The sequence below is a fragment of the Vollenhovia emeryi genome, unplaced genomic scaffold, assembly GCF_000949405.1.
Source record: "Vollenhovia emeryi isolate VEMERY1.0 unplaced genomic scaffold, V.emery_V1.0 DF939447.1, whole genome shotgun sequence".
NCBI lineage: Eukaryota > Metazoa > Arthropoda > Insecta > Hymenoptera > Formicidae > Vollenhovia > Vollenhovia emeryi.
Window position 1 is genome coordinate 36,617 of NW_011966919.1, and position 18,484 is coordinate 55,100.

General features: G+C 41.4%; 3 protein-coding genes and 1 long non-coding RNA gene across 4 annotated transcripts; 1 reads left to right on the top strand and 3 right to left on the bottom strand.

Moving 5' to 3' along the window:
- Positions 1-4,366: 4,366 nt before the first annotated feature.
- On the top strand, positions 4,367-8,661 carry LOC105557602. Its single transcript, XR_001008612.1, has 3 exons — positions 4,367-4,493; positions 7,541-8,502; positions 8,580-8,661. It is a non-coding gene; the product is annotated as an uncharacterized LOC105557602 (long non-coding RNA).
- Positions 8,403-13,390, bottom strand: LOC105557601 (zinc finger protein 354A). The gene is made up of 5 exons (XM_012004882.1): positions 11,942-13,390; positions 10,168-10,253; positions 9,760-10,075; positions 9,254-9,357; positions 8,403-9,176 (listed from the first exon to the last, which is right to left on the bottom strand). The coding sequence occupies exons 1-5, from the start codon at positions 13,104-13,106 to the stop codon at positions 8,520-8,522; spliced, it is 2,328 nt and encodes a 775-aa protein (XP_011860272.1). The 5' UTR covers positions 13,107-13,390; the 3' UTR covers positions 8,403-8,519.
- Positions 13,391-13,485: 95 nt separating this feature from the next.
- LOC105557600 (follicle cell protein 3C-1) lies at positions 13,486-16,355 on the bottom strand. The gene is made up of 4 exons (XM_012004881.1): positions 16,053-16,355; positions 15,186-15,458; positions 15,001-15,072; positions 13,486-13,681 (listed from the first exon to the last, which is right to left on the bottom strand). Exons 1-4 carry the CDS (start codon positions 16,077-16,079, stop codon positions 13,580-13,582), a joined length of 474 nt encoding a protein of 157 aa, XP_011860271.1. The 5' UTR covers positions 16,080-16,355; the 3' UTR covers positions 13,486-13,579.
- Positions 16,356-16,446: 91 nt separating this feature from the next.
- LOC105557603 lies at positions 16,447-18,478 on the bottom strand. The gene is made up of 5 exons (XM_012004883.1): positions 18,316-18,478; positions 17,868-18,028; positions 17,453-17,620; positions 17,115-17,389; positions 16,447-17,013 (listed from the first exon to the last, which is right to left on the bottom strand). The coding sequence occupies exons 2-5, from the start codon at positions 17,974-17,976 to the stop codon at positions 16,540-16,542; spliced, it is 1,026 nt and encodes a 341-aa protein (XP_011860273.1). The 5' UTR covers positions 17,977-18,028; positions 18,316-18,478; the 3' UTR covers positions 16,447-16,539.
- Between the last annotated feature and the right edge of the window lie 6 nt (positions 18,479-18,484).

The following is an 18,484-nucleotide window of genomic DNA, read 5'->3' on the forward strand; positions in this document are numbered from 1 at the left end:
CCGGGTGGCCGCGGCACGCTCCGCCCCCGTCGCCAATGTCACACACGCCAGCGGTGGCGCGCGGCGAGGCGAGAGAGAGACGCGACGGCAGGCAGCAGCACGCACACGCACACGCGCGCGACAAGTCAGCGGAAGCCCGAGAGAGCCGTCCGCGCCGCGTTCGGAAAACTATCGCGAGCGTGCGATCCGCGGGCGACGTGTGCACCCCCTACCACGTGGCGCCCGATCGCCCGCGCCAATCGCGGCTACTCTCGCCGTCTCAGGGACGTCGCGTTACGGGCGCCTCGCCGGGGCGCCTACAAATTTCTTCTTCGCTCCTTTTTTTGAGAGATAGATAGAGAGAGAGAGAGAGTTGGTGATACGTGAAGAGTTGGACTCGGTGTTTAATCAAGATTAAGCATGACTTTCAATGAATTTTTTGAAATATCTCGCTGATAGCCTAACGGTTGAAAGACGTTCCCACAAGAGGGTAAACTTACGAGAAAAAGATACGCAAAAGTTATTGCGCGCCGCGCCAACCGTTACGGTACACGAAAAAAAAAAGTTTATCGATTTGACAGAACGAATGAATAAATTACCAACGTCGGAGTTATTTTACTGATCTATCGAGCGACTCCGAACTGGTGAACGAGATGGTGAAAATGCAGCACAAGAATTGTCACGCGAGGCTTTTCGGGAAAAGTAAAAAATGAAGATTGCAAGATCAATCACGCGGATACGATTCCACGTTTCCTTCTGACTTTACGTCTTGCGTTATGTGTTGATATCTGTTGATGCACAAGCGAAAAGGAAGAACGAGTATGTATGTGAAATACAAACCAAGTCTCATTTTTTTACTGCAAATTGAGAGAATTGAACGAGTGATTGTCCGAAGAAATAAAAACTTTACAATATGCACAAAGCGACTCGATAACACAAAAGTTACCGGAGAAAGTATACAAATAGAGAAATCATTATTCTTCAATGCGATGTTACACATTTGCATTTGAGCTTGTTAAGAGGATATATATCATTAATTTTAATCGCGTAAAAACGAAACATTTTCCTAGTAGCACGATATAATAGCTGCGTTCGGCATTGCAAATCTGAGGCGTCGGAGGGCTTCCTTGCGTTCGTGCGAGCGAGAGAGGTGAATGATGCGTAATGCCGAGCGCAGCTATTGGCGCAATATTGGGAAATAATGAGGGTTGAGAACATGGTTGGAAAAGTTACTTTATAAAAAGTAACTAGTTATAGTTTTTTCGCTAACAATGTAACTAGTTACAGTTACAAGTTACCCAATTCTGAAAAGTAACAGCGTTACAGTTACAGTTACTCGAAAAGTAACGAATCGTTACTTTGCAGTCACTCCCTTGCGATAAAAATAAAAATATCGAATCTGCATTTGATTTGTAAAGCGGGCGATAAGGCCCGGTCTACAGTGAGTTGTTAGTCGTTAGTCAGAAGTCGGAACTATATGTCGGTCCTTTTCTTCTACCCAGAAAGGAAAAGGATCAACATATAGTTGCGACTTCTGACTAACGACTAACGACTCATTGTAGACCGGGCCTAAAGGCGTTTATGCGCAAATGCAAGGCTTAATGCGATCTGTGGAGGTTGAAAAAATATATAAAGTAACTATTAATGTAACTATTAAATTAGCTACTAGTTACAAAAGTATCTAGTTACAGTTACAGTTTCTTCGCTAAAAATGTAACTAGTTACAGTTACAAGTTACCAATTTTGAAAAGTAACGCGTTACATTTACAGTTACTCAAAAAGTAACGAATCGTTACTTTGCCGTTACTTTCTTGCAATGAAAAGAAAAACATTAAATCTGCATTTGAATTGTAAAGCGTTAATAAACGCGTTTATGCGTAAGTGCAAGGCCTGATGCAATCTGTGGAGGTATAAAATATATATAAAGTAACTATTAAATTGTTACTAGTTATCGACAAAATGTAACTGATTATGAGTTAAGTTACAGTTACATATGGAGAGAAAGTAACTAAGTTAAGTTAGAGTTACCAAAAAAAGTACCTGTAACTGTAACTTCGTTACAAGTAACTTAACTCAGTTACATGTTTTCGATAATTAAGTAACTAAATTAATCATATATAGTTACTTTATATATTTTTTAAACCTCCACAGATTGCATGAGGCCTTGCATTTACACACAAACGCCTTTATCAACGCTTTACAATTCAAATGCAGATTTGATATTATTATTTTCATTGCAAGAAAGTAACTGCAAAGTAACGATTCGTTACTTTTTAAGTAACTGTAACTAGATATAATACTTTTATAAAGTAACTTTTCCAACCCTGGAAATAATGTATAAATCTAGTATTCCCAATATTGGTCCAAAGGACGCCTTCTCTCATTTAGCTAATATGTTTATTTAGCAATGTTGGTCTAATATTGTATCAATATTCTTATTACATTGTTAAATACTGACCAATACACTTCCAATATAAATCTAATATTATATAAATATTATCGTGCAATATTTACATTTACTCCATGGCCAATATTGGCTTTACGTTGGACAATATCGGCCAATACACTGTGCTACTAGTTGTTCATTCCACTCGTTCTATTTACCGTTTCAATTGTCAACCACTTCCTATTCCTCGCGCCACTAGGGGCTCAATCGCAAATCTTTTTCTCCAGCGTGAACTCGCGAAAAGTGAAAAATTTCATTGAAGAACTTAATATTCGTCAATGAAATCTTTCACGTTTCACGAGTTCGCGCTAGAGGAAAAGATTCACGATCGAGCCCCTGGCAGGGGGACACCCCAGCACGACTATCGAACGCGAGTGACATTATGCCGCGCGAACGGGGGACTAATTTATTGTGACGTGCATACATACAACGTGAGGGAAAAAAGTCTGCGCGACTTAACTCGCCGCTGACGTCACGGTCCAACATGGCCACGTCGAGGGGGCCGGAAAATTTTAAGACAAACCGAATAAACGATCAAAAAGTTGCCTCTCCCCCGTGCGCGAGGAGGCGCACGGCGCGTGCGCAAGATTCTCCCCTCGATCCGGGGACACTGCCTGCCGCTCCTGCGGCGCGACCGCGTGGCGCGCGAACGGCCATCTTGCCTGGCCATTTTTTAAATCCTTATTTTTACTGCGGCCAGCGGGAAACCTGTCCGCCGTCGGTCGCCGAGCGCCGGCTTACGTAAATCCCGCTTTTTCCGAGATAACTCTCGGGCGCCGCGTCAACACGCCACTCGCACAATTCGATCGATCGAATTCTTCCCGTGGGAAAAAAAAGAAACGGAAGCAAAGAGGAAAAACGGTGCACGCGATGCTCACGTACACACCTCTCTCGCGCGCGCGTGCCGTTTATGTAACCCGCGTTTATGTATTTACTCCGTCGTTATCGCCGACGGAAATTGATGACGTTCGCGCGAAACGATTCTGTCATCGTTCGCCTTCACGCCGAGCGGAGGAACGAGAGGCGCGCGCGTATCGTCCGCACCTCTCCGTTCATCCGATACGAGGTCCGAGATAACGAGCTCGCCCGTAAACTCCTCGAATCGCGCTCGAGAAACCATCGATTTTTCCCAGCGATCGGCCTCACGCGTATTAAAAAAAAAGAGATAGATAGAGAGAGAGAGAAAGAGAGAGTACCTTTGCTGCCGTTTACAAGCGTGCCGTAAGGCGAAGCGCTTATTGCGACGACGCGTCGCGCGTTTCAAGGTCCGGGATCGGCTCGTGCGTGTACGTGCGTTCGAGCCGATCGGGATATTGCGTCGCGGCCGGGATGGGTGTGGGATACGAGATCGCAACGACTCGCCGAGTTGTCAATTACCGTTTCGTCGCGTCGCAGTAAAACGCGACGTCGCGAGCCGAGGACACTCCGTGTCGCAACAGATTGCGCCCAGGTTGCCGAGCGCGGTCCGCCCGCCGCGATTGGCTGGCAAGCGCGCCCGGCAGCACCAATTGGTCGTCGGTAAACAGCCGTCAACGACCGACCACCCGTGGCGGTGTTAAAACCGACTGTCTGCCTGCCGTCGCGACGATCTAGCCGATCAGCTGGCCGTGGCCGCTGTCGATCGGCGCGACGGCGACGACGGTAAAAGCGACGCCGTCTTAACGACGCTCTTAAGCCGCCGAGCGTGGCGAGTGGCGAACGCGATCGTTCTTTACTCACCGCAAAAGAGGAGCTCCTCCCTGGAAGTCGGACTCCAGTTACGCAACGCGATGCGCGACGGGACACGTGAAAATACAGAATGAGCTGTCAAGTCGATCCGCGCGGCGCGTCGTCTGCTACGCGATATCTCGACCGGAATGCGAGCTGCGCGCGCCGCCGTCCCGGCCGTCTCGCGCCGCGATTGGCGGAGGCGCCTGCGGATCCGCCAATCGCGGCGCGACCGCGCGACACCGGCGACGCCGTGTGTACTCGCCACTACGTTAACGGCGCTGTGTCAACAAAGCGTGAGAGGTTAGGTCGCGACGCGACTTTGTAATGTTGTAATTTGTGAGAACCTTCCGATCGTGAGGTAAGTTTCGAGGAACATGCTGCGTATCTCGTAGAACGGCGCTTTCTTGTTCGCTCGTGTCGTTTATTTCCCAAGGACGCTTTGCGGTGGGTACGCGTGATTTAAAATGTCAATGCTACTTTACCCATACAGCACCAAACCTTTCAGAAACATTGCAACATTGCGAATTGCAATGTAATATTGTAGAGACGATTCAGAGACATTAAATTGTAATATTTCGCCGACAATCCCATACAGCACAGAAGCTGCAACAGCATTGCTGCAACGTTGCAAGATTGCATATTGCAGATGCAATGGTGCAACAATATTTCAAACACAATATTGCGTAATATTAAATCTGCAATATTGCAGCTACACTGCAAATACAATATTGTGCAATATCACTCTTATAATGTTGCAACTGTATTACAAAAACATTAACTTGCAATTATACCGTATAAATATTTTTTACAGCGTACATACAACGTTAATCGGGTTTTCTGAGTTCACATGATATAGCTATAACACATGCAACTCGTAAATCATTCTAAAACATACAGGTTCAACCCTTTTTTTATAATATAATACATCCCTGTGTATTTATTACATATATGTAGGATGATTGGAAACAACCCTGTGTCCTTCAAAAGACGTAATCCTGACTAGATTCTGAAACGATTTTTCTTTTTACAAAACTTTATCCGAAATATAGTTTTTGAATTATGAAAGGAAATAATTATCTTATTATCACAGGTTGAATGCAGAAAACAGGCTGTGGCGGCAACTAACCGTCAGACGTGACAACTGACAGCCACCTAATATAAGCGACTATGTATAACGCACTAAATTGCGTCGCTATTGTCTACGTCCTGTATTCAACTCGTGATAAGAAAACTATTGCCTTTTATAATTTAAAAACTAGATTTTTGATAAAGTTTTGTAAAAGGAATAATCGTCTCAGAATCTCGTCAGAATTATATCTTTTCAAGGACCAGGGTTGCTTCCTATCACCCTGTATACATACGTACACCGTTTTATTGCATTTTATTGCATTATGCCCAGATAGCACAGGACGTCCTCAGGATCATCCTGAATATGTCCCGGGATGTCCTGGGATCTTTTCAGGACATAGTTGTATTACTGTAAATATTTTATATAAATGTTTTATGTATAAAACTTCAGAAATAATTCTAGAATGTTAAATACTGTTGTAAATAAAAATCTTCCATAAGCGTCCACATAGCATATAGGAAAATGTTTGTATTACATTATAATCTAACGGTTTATCTGTTCTTTCTTTGCAAGATCTGATTTTAAAATTATGAAAGATAAGAGCATCAGTAAGATGTTTTCATATTTTTGTAAGTTTTATAAACAAAACTCAAAATAATATATAATCGAACATAAATGTCATTGGAAGTAAGGATTCCTCGATTAATCTCATACAGAATAGTTTTATAAGTACTTATATTAATGTACTCATTGGTACAATAATATTATACAGGGTATACTAAAACCACAAGATGTCCTTCCCAAATAGCACAAGGACGTCCTCAGGAAGTCCAGGACGGACTTCGCGGATATCCTGAGGACATCCCGGGACTTCCTCAGGACATCCGGCGGAGCATCCTCAAGATGTCCTAAGGACTAAAAAGTGGCGCTCGTTTGCTATTCCTCAGGATGTCCTGAGGAAGTCCCGGGATGCCCTCAGGACGTCCTCAGGATATCCGCAAAGTCCGTCCTGGACGTCCTGAGGACATCCTTGTGCTATTTGGGTGGCTACATTGTTACATTGCAATATTGCTGCAGTCTTGCATTTTCATATTGCTGTGTAGTTGCATTGTAATATTGCTGTACTGTTGCATTGAAATATTGCTGAAGGCGGACATTCTAATGTTGCTGCAATATTGCAGCAACATTTCGCACTTTTGCTCCTATGATGCAATCTTTCAAAACAATGTCTCTGCAACGTTGCTGCAATATTTCCGTGCTGTATGGGAAGATTGCAGAAATGTTACATTGCAAGATTGCAGCAACGTTGCGCAACATTGCTGCAACGTTTCTGGGGGATTGCAGCAACGTTGAAATGTCCGCCCCCAGAGAGATTGCAGTGCAACATTATAGCAATGTTGCAGTGCAATATTTTTGGAATAATTTGTTGTACATAAGCAGAGAACTTACTAATTACATATGCATCCGGGCCTTTTTCAATACACAGCAAGCTATTGCGAAGCAACCTAAGGAGATTATGTCGCTTCGCAATAGATGGAGATTGCGAGCAACACCGCACTGATCAAGTACTTAATTCGCGCATTATTGGTATCAACGAAAATAACATTATAAAATTCTCGTAATTAGAAAAATTTTTTAAATAGAAAATATAGTATTTTTATTATTTTTCAAACATTGCTGCAATATTGCTATCGAAAGTTTGCAATTTTATATCCCTGCAATGTCTCTGCAAGATTGCAACGTTTCTGCAATGTAACTGCAACCATCTGTGCTGTATGGGTATACATTCTCAAATTTTATTTATTAGGTTGTTCGAAAAGTTCGTTTCAAATTTTCCATGTATTATACATATACAGGAAATTTAAAACAAACTTTCCGAACAACTTATTAAAATCTTAAGTATCCTGTATATTTATATAAATAACGCATAATAAAATCAATATTACAAATACATTGTACCGTGTCATTGTTGCAATGTTACATTCGAGGGGGAAACCGCTAAGGGCATTGTGGTGTACATGCGGCATTACCGGGCATTACTAGGGCATTTTTGGGGCATTACGTCTTGCTGAGGCATTATAAAGATAAAATAAGATAAGATAAGATACAATAAGATAAAATAAGATAAAACAAGATAAATAAGATAAAAGAAGATAATAAGATAAAGTAATGCCCACTGGGCATTAGTGGGCATTGGTGTACAAGATTTTGGTCAGCGGTTTCCCCCTCGGTTACATTGTAATATATCTCAGGGAGGACATTTCAATGTTGCTTCAAGCTTGCAGCAACGTTGCTGAAACATTTCGCAACCTCTATGCAATGTTACAATGTTGCAGTGAAAGGTGTATTCAATGTTTCTGCAATCTTTCGGTGCTGTGTGCACATCGAGTTAACGACCAAAGCCCGAGGTCGTGACAAATGGAACAACCAATGTTGAGAGACTGTCGCAGCTGCAGCTTCCCAGAAATGACGTTTACGACGACGAGTTACGTCGGCTCGCTACCTGCCCAGTTAACATTTTGCCGGCAGTTTACAAAAATAATGTTGCGCCCGAGTTTAATTCAACATTGCAAGTAAACAAAGCACGCAAACTGAGTACTACAACTTTACAGTAACTTTGCGGCAACTGCGATAAAAAATTTATGATTTTGGCAAAATTGTGACAACTTTGCGAATATTTTGCTGACAACGTGCAAGCAAAAGTTTCATTCAATAAATACTCCTGCCATTATCGTAGACAAAAAGACAGCGAAGTACAAGTTTATGGCAACAATTGCGATAAAAAGTGACGACTTTGCAAATATTTTGACCACAAACATTATTGCTAACGTATATCGGCAGTTTGGCTGACAACATGCAGGCAAGAGTTTAATTCAATAAATATTCTCGCCATTATCACGACGGTAACAGTTGCTAGCAACTGCATTGCACTGCTTTGCTGTTGCACAAAACCTTGTCTGGGTGAGTTAATGTCTATTGAACTTTTTGCCCGAAACGCTTGCACTATATACTTGTTTTACACTTATTGTTAGATCAGTAGTCTTCAACTCTAGAAATCAATGTGATACATCTGCTAAATCGCTGCTATTCAATTATTGCCAAAACTAATAAATTATATATATATATATATATATATATATATGTACGTTTATGCCGTTTTGTCCACACGGTCGGTATACAAAGATTGCAACGACATTCACATGGCAAATTTTAAACCTTTAATAAATTATCCATGTTCTCTATACGTATATTTGTCTACGACGGACGCTAATGTAACGTTAATTTGTACTATCGAGCAGTAAGTACACATTTGCTTCATTTTCTATCCATACCGTACAGCAATTCCTTGAGCGATTCCTCATTTATGGTTTGCAGAGAATCAGCGACGTCCTTGCCGTGACCGAAGCCTCGCTCCATGCCCGGCTCTACTAGGTTTATTTGTGCGTTGTCAGAAACCTGCGGGAAATCGGCGTAGGAATCCAGCGAGTCCTCCTTGCGCTTAGGCGACGACACCCTCAAGTGCTCCATCTCGAACGTCGGGGATGACATGCCGGTTTCCAGGGGCGACATCACCATGGAAAAGAAGTCGCTGGTACTTTTCGCGTCTATCTTTTCGTCGCACGATTGCGCCCTTTCGACCGACTCGTCGAGTGCCGCGCGACCGGCATTGTTGGTATCCCATGTCTTGCTCTTCGAATCGGCGTCTCTGAATTCAACGCCTGGCTCCTTTCTCTCGGCAGACATGTTATTGATTTCTGATTGCAATGCTAAGACGGGTTGGCCTTGGACGTTTATTATCAAAACGAACTTGTTTTCCTCGCTGTCGGCGGTGCTCGTCATCGATTGACTCTCTTGCAGGACGCCGGCGGCCTGCACCCCGGCCGTTCCGTTATCGGCCTCCCGCGCGTCTGTTATCAATTGCTGGGCTCTGCCTGATGCTTGCACGGGGCATTTATGCGTTCTTTGGCTCACCTACAAGCGTGAATTGCGTGTGAGAGTTGTTAGAGGATGGAACGTACACTCGAGGACACTCGATCGCCACTTTGTACCTTGTATCGGAAGCTTTTGCCACACATTGTGCATTTATAAGGCATCACTCCTGTGTGAATTCGACGATGGACTAAGTACGAAACACGCTGGCGGAAACATTTTCCTGCGGAAGAATTAGTACGGGCAGTTGTAGGAGGATTATTATCATCACTGTCGTGGCCTGCGGCGCATTTACAAGACAAGATGCCCGGCGGTGTTTCTCGTGAAAGTTACCTGCTTTCAGCAAGCCATGCAGAGCACATCATAGTGTTACTACGCAAACAAGATGATTAACAAAAAAAAAGGTTTAGAATTATTCGACGTAACTGTTTATTTAACACAACGTTTCGACCGAGCATTCCGGTCTTCCTCAAGTGTAGGATAATGAAACTTTCTTACACAACAATTCTATAGTCGGCCATTGTGCCAGCAACAAGCAAGACGATTAATGTTAACTGTTAGTCAATCCCAAAACGATTAATTCTGCGTCAGCTCGCCGTTAACGTGCGTTCCTTCGCAAACATACCGCACGTCTCGCACGCGAACGGCTTTTCGCCGGTGTGAATCCTCTCGTGATTGTGCAGCGTGGAGAGCTCTTTGAACGATCTACCGCAGGTCGCGCAGGTGTGCGGCTTATCGTCTTTGTGATAAAGCCTATGCTTGTGATACGATTGTTGGAAGGTGAAGCTCTTGTCGCATATCTTACACTTGTACGGCATCTCTCCCGAGTGCAGTCGTTTGTGCTTCTTCAGAAAGTACTTGGTCGTGAACATCTTACCGCAGGTGTCGCACTCCCATTGCTTGCCCTCGTGGGTTTTCAAGTGCTGCACCACGTGCTGCTCCTGAAAGCAGAGAGCGGGAGGGAAGCTTGTGAGTTGTCGAGATACCGTTTGCAACAAGTGATTACGAGGGAAATGCGCGTGGGTGTTCTCACTTTCTTGAATTTCTTCCCACACGTGGGGCACGTGTACCCAGCGTCTGGGCACGCGACATCAGTCTGGTCGTCCCTGGGAAAAGAACCTGCGTGAAAAATTGCGTTTACAAATCACATCGAATTGTTAAACGGAGATACAGGAGTGTCTCGGGAATATACAAGCACTAAGACCCGGTTGCACCAACGTCGCTTAACTTTACCTTAATTCACTCTTCGTCTCTTTCTGTTTCCATTAGAAAGGGGCAAAGAGTGAGTTGAGTAAAATTATGTGACGTTGGTGCAACCGTAACTTATGAGCGAGAAAAAGTGAGCACTGGAATAGAATTCGAACCTGGGACCTTTCGCTTGCCAAGCGACTGTTCTTCCTACCGAACCATCCATCGAGGCTCATACTTGATTATTATTATATACGGGGTGTTGAAAAAATGTGATACCAAAGAACCCCGCACTAATCATATAGGAAATTGGATCTCGGTTAAATTGGCTAGTTTTCACATATTTTGTAGCTTATGACCTGCTGAAGAAAAAATATAATGTCAAACTTAAATAGTGGCTAGTTACTGAGCTACAGCCAGTCAAACATGGAAAATTTGAGCTCCGCGAGTCTTGTTTGGAAATACTTTGAAGCATATTAGGAAAAAATGTTTCGGACAAAAGTTGTTTGGTTCGACATATATTTGTTTGGTTCGAAATAAGACTATATTTCATTATATAGTGTCTTTGAAAAACTCTCGACAGAAAAATGTGCAATGAAAAGTCGGGGTGTCCATTTAAGAAATTGAAATTGACCTTCATGTGACCTTTAAATGATTATCCAAGGTCAAATTAATATGGCATCGTCTTATGTCTCCCTTCGAACCAAACAACTTTTGTCTGAAACATTTTTTCCTAATAGCTCAGTAACTAGCCATTATTTAAGTTTGAGCCCATTACATTTTTTGTTCAGCAGGTCATAAGCTACAACATATGTGAAAACTAGCCAACCGTCTTTAACCGAGATCCAATTTTCAATATGATTAGTGCGGGGTTCTTTTAGGAATATGTAGCACTCGTAAAAACAAACTGAAAAGTCTTAATAAATATTATTTCGAAAATCTTTTATTTCCGAGTTATAAAGTGTTATCTGTTGCAACAAATGAGAAATAAATTTAATGCACAGTGGACATTCGATGTGCTCTCCGTTCGTTTCAATACATAGCTCAACATACTTTCTCATTAAAGATCAAAACGCGTTCAAAGATTCCAGGTGTATTTGTTGAATAAGAGTTTTCAATTTTCCGTATTAGTTTATCTAATGCGTCAACTGATGTAGCGTACACTATGCGTTTTGAACTGAAAAACTGTCAACAAGTACCGTCGTCAAGCTTGAAATCTTGTGAAGGGTGAGTGTACGAGCGGTTGCGTGTAAACATGTTACACAATAATGCATACTTGTGAAACGAACGAAGATTATATCGAATACTTTATAGTACAGAAATAAAAGGTTTTTGGAATAATGTTTATTAAAGCCCGGTTTCACCGAACGTCGCTTAATTTAATCTTAGTTTAATTCACGTTTGTCTCTTTCCAGAATAACAGTTGGGGAGAGACAAGGAACGACCGAAGCCAGGCTTAAAGTTAAGCGACGTCGATGAAACCGGGTCCAAGACTTTTTTTGCTTCATTGTTACGAGTGCTGCGTATTCCTAAAATTTGATACCACATTTTTTCAACGCCCTGTATAACAATCGCATTATTTATATTGAATTAATTATCGACCGTTTGTGATTACTTGCCCAAGTTATGTCCGACGTGCGCCACTCTCATATGCACCATTAAGCTGCCCCGCATCTTGAACACCTTGGAGCACAGGTGGCAGGAATAATTCTTGGGCACTCTCTCGAGGTTGCCGCTCAGGTCCTGCTCGTGCACCAGTTGTTTGTGCAAGGCCAAGATATTGGTATCAGGAAAGTGGAAGCCGCATACGTTACATCTCTCCGTCTTTTCCTTCGGCGCTATCGTGCAGAAGGCCTTGGCGCTCGTTTGTGTGTGCAGCAACGTTTGCTCATGTTCTAAATTCTTCTCTTCATCCCTGGCGTCCGTTTTCCTCGCATCGGGCAAGTTTTTCTCACCATCGCGCTCCTCTGGCGACTCTCCCGCGCAGACACTTGCCATTACATTCTGGACCGACTGGAAATCAGGGAGGTGTTCCTCTTCAATTAAATCTTTCATCAGCCTTTCTTTTATGACGCATTGATCGCTGTTCGGTTCAGCGCATTCTCCGATATGTCGATAGGCGTTGGCGTCTACGGTTCCTGCCGCTTTTGTCACAATAATTAGGTCCGATGTAGCCGTTTCTTCCACCTGTACAGCTTCCTGGGGTACGTTCGAGCGTTCGATATTGTCACTACAAAAATATTGCCCCGCGCAATTTGCTTTCAGTTGTTGCAGCTCGGCTCTCTGGACTGCGCTCTTGTCTGACAGCGGAAAGATGTTCACTTTTATCACGTCACGATTATAATCCGATATGAGACTGGACTGACCGGCGCTTCTCACCGGCGAATTTTGGCCCTGCGCTTTAGACTGAGAGTTGACGACAGAGATACCGTCCCCCACGTTCGACGGCTCTGCGCGAGTACCGTTGTTGTTGCTTACAGTCCTGTCCAATTGCTTCAACGTGTTCCAGTCCTGCGGAGCGACGTTGTGCGAGTGGGCGGTGACCAAGTGTCCATCAGCGGCAGCGACATCCGCAGACTTGGACGATTCTGCTGTACCACTGCTCAGATTGATCGTGTGACCAAATAGATGTATAGTTAACTTATCTATACCCAGCAGCACCTCGTTACAAACGGGACATATGAGAGGTCGAGTCGCTACGCTCACAAGTCCGGCCCGTAGCGCGTCGAGCGTTAAGAATCCAGGCTGCGAGCACAGCGGACACGTGAGGACTCGGGCGCACATTTTCCCAATCTCTTGTATCGCTCTCTCCAATCGCGCGCACGTCCCTGCCAGCCTCTACGAAGCATGACACATCTTTACGCTTACAACCGCACGGCTGAAGCTGACATTGCAGTCGGATTGAAGCTTCTGGCTTGAACTTGACCTAGTAATTTAAACCGGGGGTTAGGGATACGCTACTTAACAGGCCACCTCGATAATGTTTTACGAATTGCAGACACCGCGCTGACATCGTGTACACAAAATCCTCGCCCCCGAGTCTAAATATAGAGGGATGGTTTGAGGTATTCGTGCTGAATTCCTGCGTGTCTTTGTAGAGCGTATCTGATGATCTACAAGCTATATTTAGACAAGCGGTGGGATATTCAAAGTACTGTGAGCATTGAGTCGACGCGTTTATTAAAAATCGTTTGAATTGCCAAAGTTACAAACTACAGTCATAATACAAAAATGCTATCCTATCAAGTGTACGTTAATCAACATTTATACGGTGTGCCATCTTTACAGCAATATTCTCTACCGGCGGACAGATTCGTGTTTATCCACTCGTCTTTGCAATTCTTGATGAAGAGATAAGCCTGCAAAGAGATATCATTGAAATCGTACAATTTCACTGCACGAAAAGTAATTCTGTTTTTATAATAATTTAAAATAAAAAGAATATAGGTTCTATAGGAAAACACAAAAAATTGATCAATACACAGCGGGCAATAAGAGCTTTGTAGGCTCTTCTCTTTCTTGTAACGATTACATTGTCTTTGTAACTTTCGAACCGTCAATATCACAAACGTTGTTCTGCGACCATGATTCTGCATATTCTTTATACACCCTGGCGAAAATAACAAGCTTTACGAAGCGTTGATAATCGTTAAATGAAGGTTTTTTTTTTAAAGTTCATACGTTTTCAAACTTTATGAAAATGCTTACACAACGCCGTTGTGTTTTGAACGCTTTCAGAACGCTTATAAAATACTGTATATAACGTTTCATAAGTCCCAGTCTACAATAGAAGATTTAAGCCCTAAGCTTTAAGAAATTGGCCAATCACGGTCAAGTATGAGTAGAATGCGCGACTGTGATTAGTCAATTTCTTAAGGCTTAGGGCTTAAATCTCTATTGTAGACTGGGACTAAAAGTTCCACAAAGCTAAATTCAAAAATGCTATATACAAACGTCTTCTAAACGCCGCAGCGTTGCAATTTCCGCTCTACAAATTCTCTATTGACTGTTTCTAAACTCTCAACGAACTCCTGCAAACGCTCACGTAAACGCTATACAAATACTTATGAAACTTTTTATTTTTGTCAGGGCAGCTGTTAATTTCTACAACGGGTATTAGTTTCTTCTTCTATGTTTCTTATTTCATTTGCTAATATATTGTATTTCCATCTAATTAATTTTTCTGTGTGAGTCTTTATAGTCCAGTTTCTTTGTGTAATGGGACTTACCATGTACCTGACCAAGTATTTGGCGACTCTTATTGCGTGTTGCGCGTAGCTCTGCGATTATGAACATACTATCGGTTATAAAACACAATTTTTTGTTCTTTTTTCTCTCCCAAAACAATGTAATCGAATTTACATCTTATATTAATTATGTTTTACAGTTTGACCAAATTTAATTAAGTTATAAATCTTTGTATATTAACTGCGATTTCAATGTCTAAATAAATTTTTATTTTACGTAGCTTTGCAAGTCATTGAAAAGGGTCACTTTGGTAGACCGCAACGTCCGACTTATTATCGATTTATAATTATTTTGTTTATCTGTAATTCAAATATATGCACTGTGTGATCGCCTAACAACTATGTCGGCTCTTATTGCCCGCTTCGATCAAGTTTTTGTGAATTGCAAATAAAGATATAAGAGAAATTAATTTGCGTATGTGTGTGCTTACTCTTTCTTTGTGACAATCGCGATCTATAGAAGCACAGAGAATTGACGAGCTCTTCGGTAAATGTTTCACTATCTGTGAAATATAATTAATCCTTTGTTATTAACGAGTATTTCAGTCTCAAAGAGTCCATGTGAGGATGTTTGAGAAAAGATGTTCCCTACGAGAATTAGATTTTGAAAACTCACGACATCGAGACATTTGTTGACGCAAAGTTTGTTCCCAACGGCATTACATGAAACTGAATCAGGATGTTCATGGACGAGCGCGGGATATCCTTTAGGTTGCTCCTTGCTGCCTCTCTTGAATTGTCCGCTTAAGAATACAGCACAGATGCAACCAATTGGCTGTTCTTTCATATTTGTGGGCGGCTTGATACTTGTAACAACAGTACTGTTATTGTCTGCATAGGAATAAGATATGCAAAGAGCCACCGTCATTAATGTTAAATGCATTTTAACCTGGAATGCACATGACTGCTGTTATTAACATTGCTTTCTATTCAGTCTTAACTGTATTAGTCAACTTATCTAGGAATATTATTAAATTGATTATCACTTTAATCATGTACACTATTTGACTTCAGTGCCCAATAAAAAATTTTCAGACATAAGTATGTATAAATATATAAAATTATATATCAAATATGTCCATACAAGTTTTTACATTGTGTATTTCTATATAAGTCTTTACAATTCTATAAATTAATATGAAAAAGAAAATGTTAAAGAAAACGATTTGATTACTTACAATTATATCTAATTATGTATATAATTAGTGTATAGTTATACATAATTGAATGTAATTATAACCTGGCAAATTTTTGCCTTAACAAATTTTTTAATATAAATTAATTGGGCTTAAGACTGTTTCAAGACCGAAAATTATCGGCGCGCAATTTGCTGTGATAGAAAAAAAGATGTATATGCAAAAATATTGACACTTAGCCTGCAGTCCGACCGTATAATCGCTTCTATTATTTATATCATTTATATATTGGATGAATTTATATTAAATGATTCCAAAATACTTGAAAAAATAAAACGAATATATACCTTTTTCTGAGATATGTCCGTAATCATGTGTCAATAATTCAATTAACTAATATTCACTGCAGATTTCTTTCTGCCGAACTTTACTGTATCACCTCGCGAAACTCAACTCGAATGTAAGGCCGATGCTTCAAATCTTTAAAGTCACATCGTGTCGCAATACTGCCATGGGCTACATCTGGAGTGCTTACTAATCAAAACCTCGGTGTAGTAAGAGTCCCATTTTAATTGTTTGCATATTTACGATGTTATCGCGTGCATTGGCGGTAGCCAAATTTTCACTAAAGTTCCGTTCATATTCAGATTATAAAGAGAAATTAAAAAATAATAGTATCTCTTTTTTTCTCCTTTCATCATCAATTTTCCACAATTACGAAGAGACCAAGTATACAAAAAATTTAAGTTTTATAAAGTTTTTATTAAATATCCCCATAAATCTATACACCGTAGAAATATATTAAATATTTTTACAGTATGTAATAATGAAGTACTACAATAACTTTCTCATGAGTTTTGCCTCTCCTTCGAGAACGACTCTATCTCCATTAGCGACACACATGTATACACATTTAATGATTTTTCTCACTGATGTAATTTTTACCATAATCCATACGGTATCGCCGGCGTAACACGGTTTAGGAAACGTGAGATTTTGCTCGATAACTATGGTACCTGCACCAGGTAGCTTTGTACCAATTAAGCCTGACACTAGGCTGTTGAGTAAAGCACCGTGCACAATATTTCTTGCTGACTCAGTGTGTATCGGATTATGATCGCCCGTTAATTCAGCAAACTTCAGTATATCGTCATTCGTTATCACTTTTAAAACCGATACCTCGTCTCCTTCCTTCAGATTGTTCACTGCTGTATCAGCGAACGATCTTATTTTCGAAGTTCTTACAGAATAGTTTTTGAGAAACCCAGCAAAGAACTGGATCAGCTTCATGATGTTGTTTCTCTTGTACTTAGTTTAAAATATATATCGATAGAACGAAGTGTTTAACTCTTAATGAAGAATGTAACCATTTGATAAATCAGCTTCATTCACTTCTCCGACGGACTAGCAATAGTCTCCGCCGTCTTCACGCTTGCTTTGCAATAGTCTTCCAAGAACAAGATCGCCACGTTTCTAACGCGCACATGTTCATACGACGTGTCCGAGAGTTCCAGTATCCGTCTGGTTATTTCAGGTGACGTTATCTCGGTTACCGACTCAGGCGTGACCAAGAACATCAAGGTAGTAATTACTGTCAGCAAAACATCTTCGTCTTCGGAAGACAGTAACGACGATACTAACTCGACGCCTCTATTGCGCAGGATATACGTCTTATTTATTGCATCTGAAAGAACAGCATTACGTGTGATGCAACGAATATCGTGGGATTAACCTGTACCACGCTTACCTAAACATAAATTGCAGAGACCGGCGATGCCAAAGCGCACCAGCTTGGGGTTGCTTTCGGACAGAGCATTGAGAAACAAATCGATTACTCGTAGCTGCCTTATGTATCCGTAGTTTACAGGGTCATAGGCAAAGTTTGCCAAGTTTGCCAGTACCTGTTCCCGAGCGTCTAGACAATTTAAAACGCATCAATTTGTTATTGTTACCAAAGGACCAGATCTGTATCTTACGCTATAGTGAAAATGCTAAAAGTGAATAGCTTTGTCTCTTTCTAACTGCCCTCTTAAAAAAGCGACAAAGTTGCTCACTTTCATTGCAAGATACAGCATTGACCCCCCAGACATGCCTCAAGAAACACAATATAGTTCATTGAGGCATATCTTTTAAGCGTAATAAACAGTGTTAATTTTTTTTACCTTTAGACGATGTTGTCTTGTATTCAGTGGCCAATAACTTTAAAAAGTCGTAACGCCCAATGGGGTTTTTTCCTGTGCGTTTTATTAATTTGGCCTTACTAGAGAACATTTGAGTCTCAATTAATAACAATACAGGTGTTCCTCTGTGTTGCGATTATATTCTGCAACAAGGATACGTTAATTTCAAAGTAGAATTATATAGACGGAAATCTGAAGACACAAGTACCGCAACGATAATTAAGTAAACAAAGATTCCAATGTATTTATCGAGTCGCGAAACTTTTCTGCAGTGTAACGTGGTAATAGGTGAATATTGTTACATGCAAAGTATTACATATATGTATGTATATGCAGGTAAACAAAATTAGACCACGGCATCCCCGTTATTCTTTTACGTCTGCCAGGGTTTGTAAATATTTACAAGCTGTGAAACAATGGATCATATAACAAGCCCTCGGAACTGTCCATCTCACTCGGTTCTTCTTCTTTTTCTCTGTTGCGTAGCATCTGTCCTCTTGAAGAGAACAATACCGCCAGTTGTTTCTCTTGCGATTCCTAGCACTCTACAATTCTGTATCCGAATCTGCCTGTTAAATTGGAAGCACCCATAGACTTCT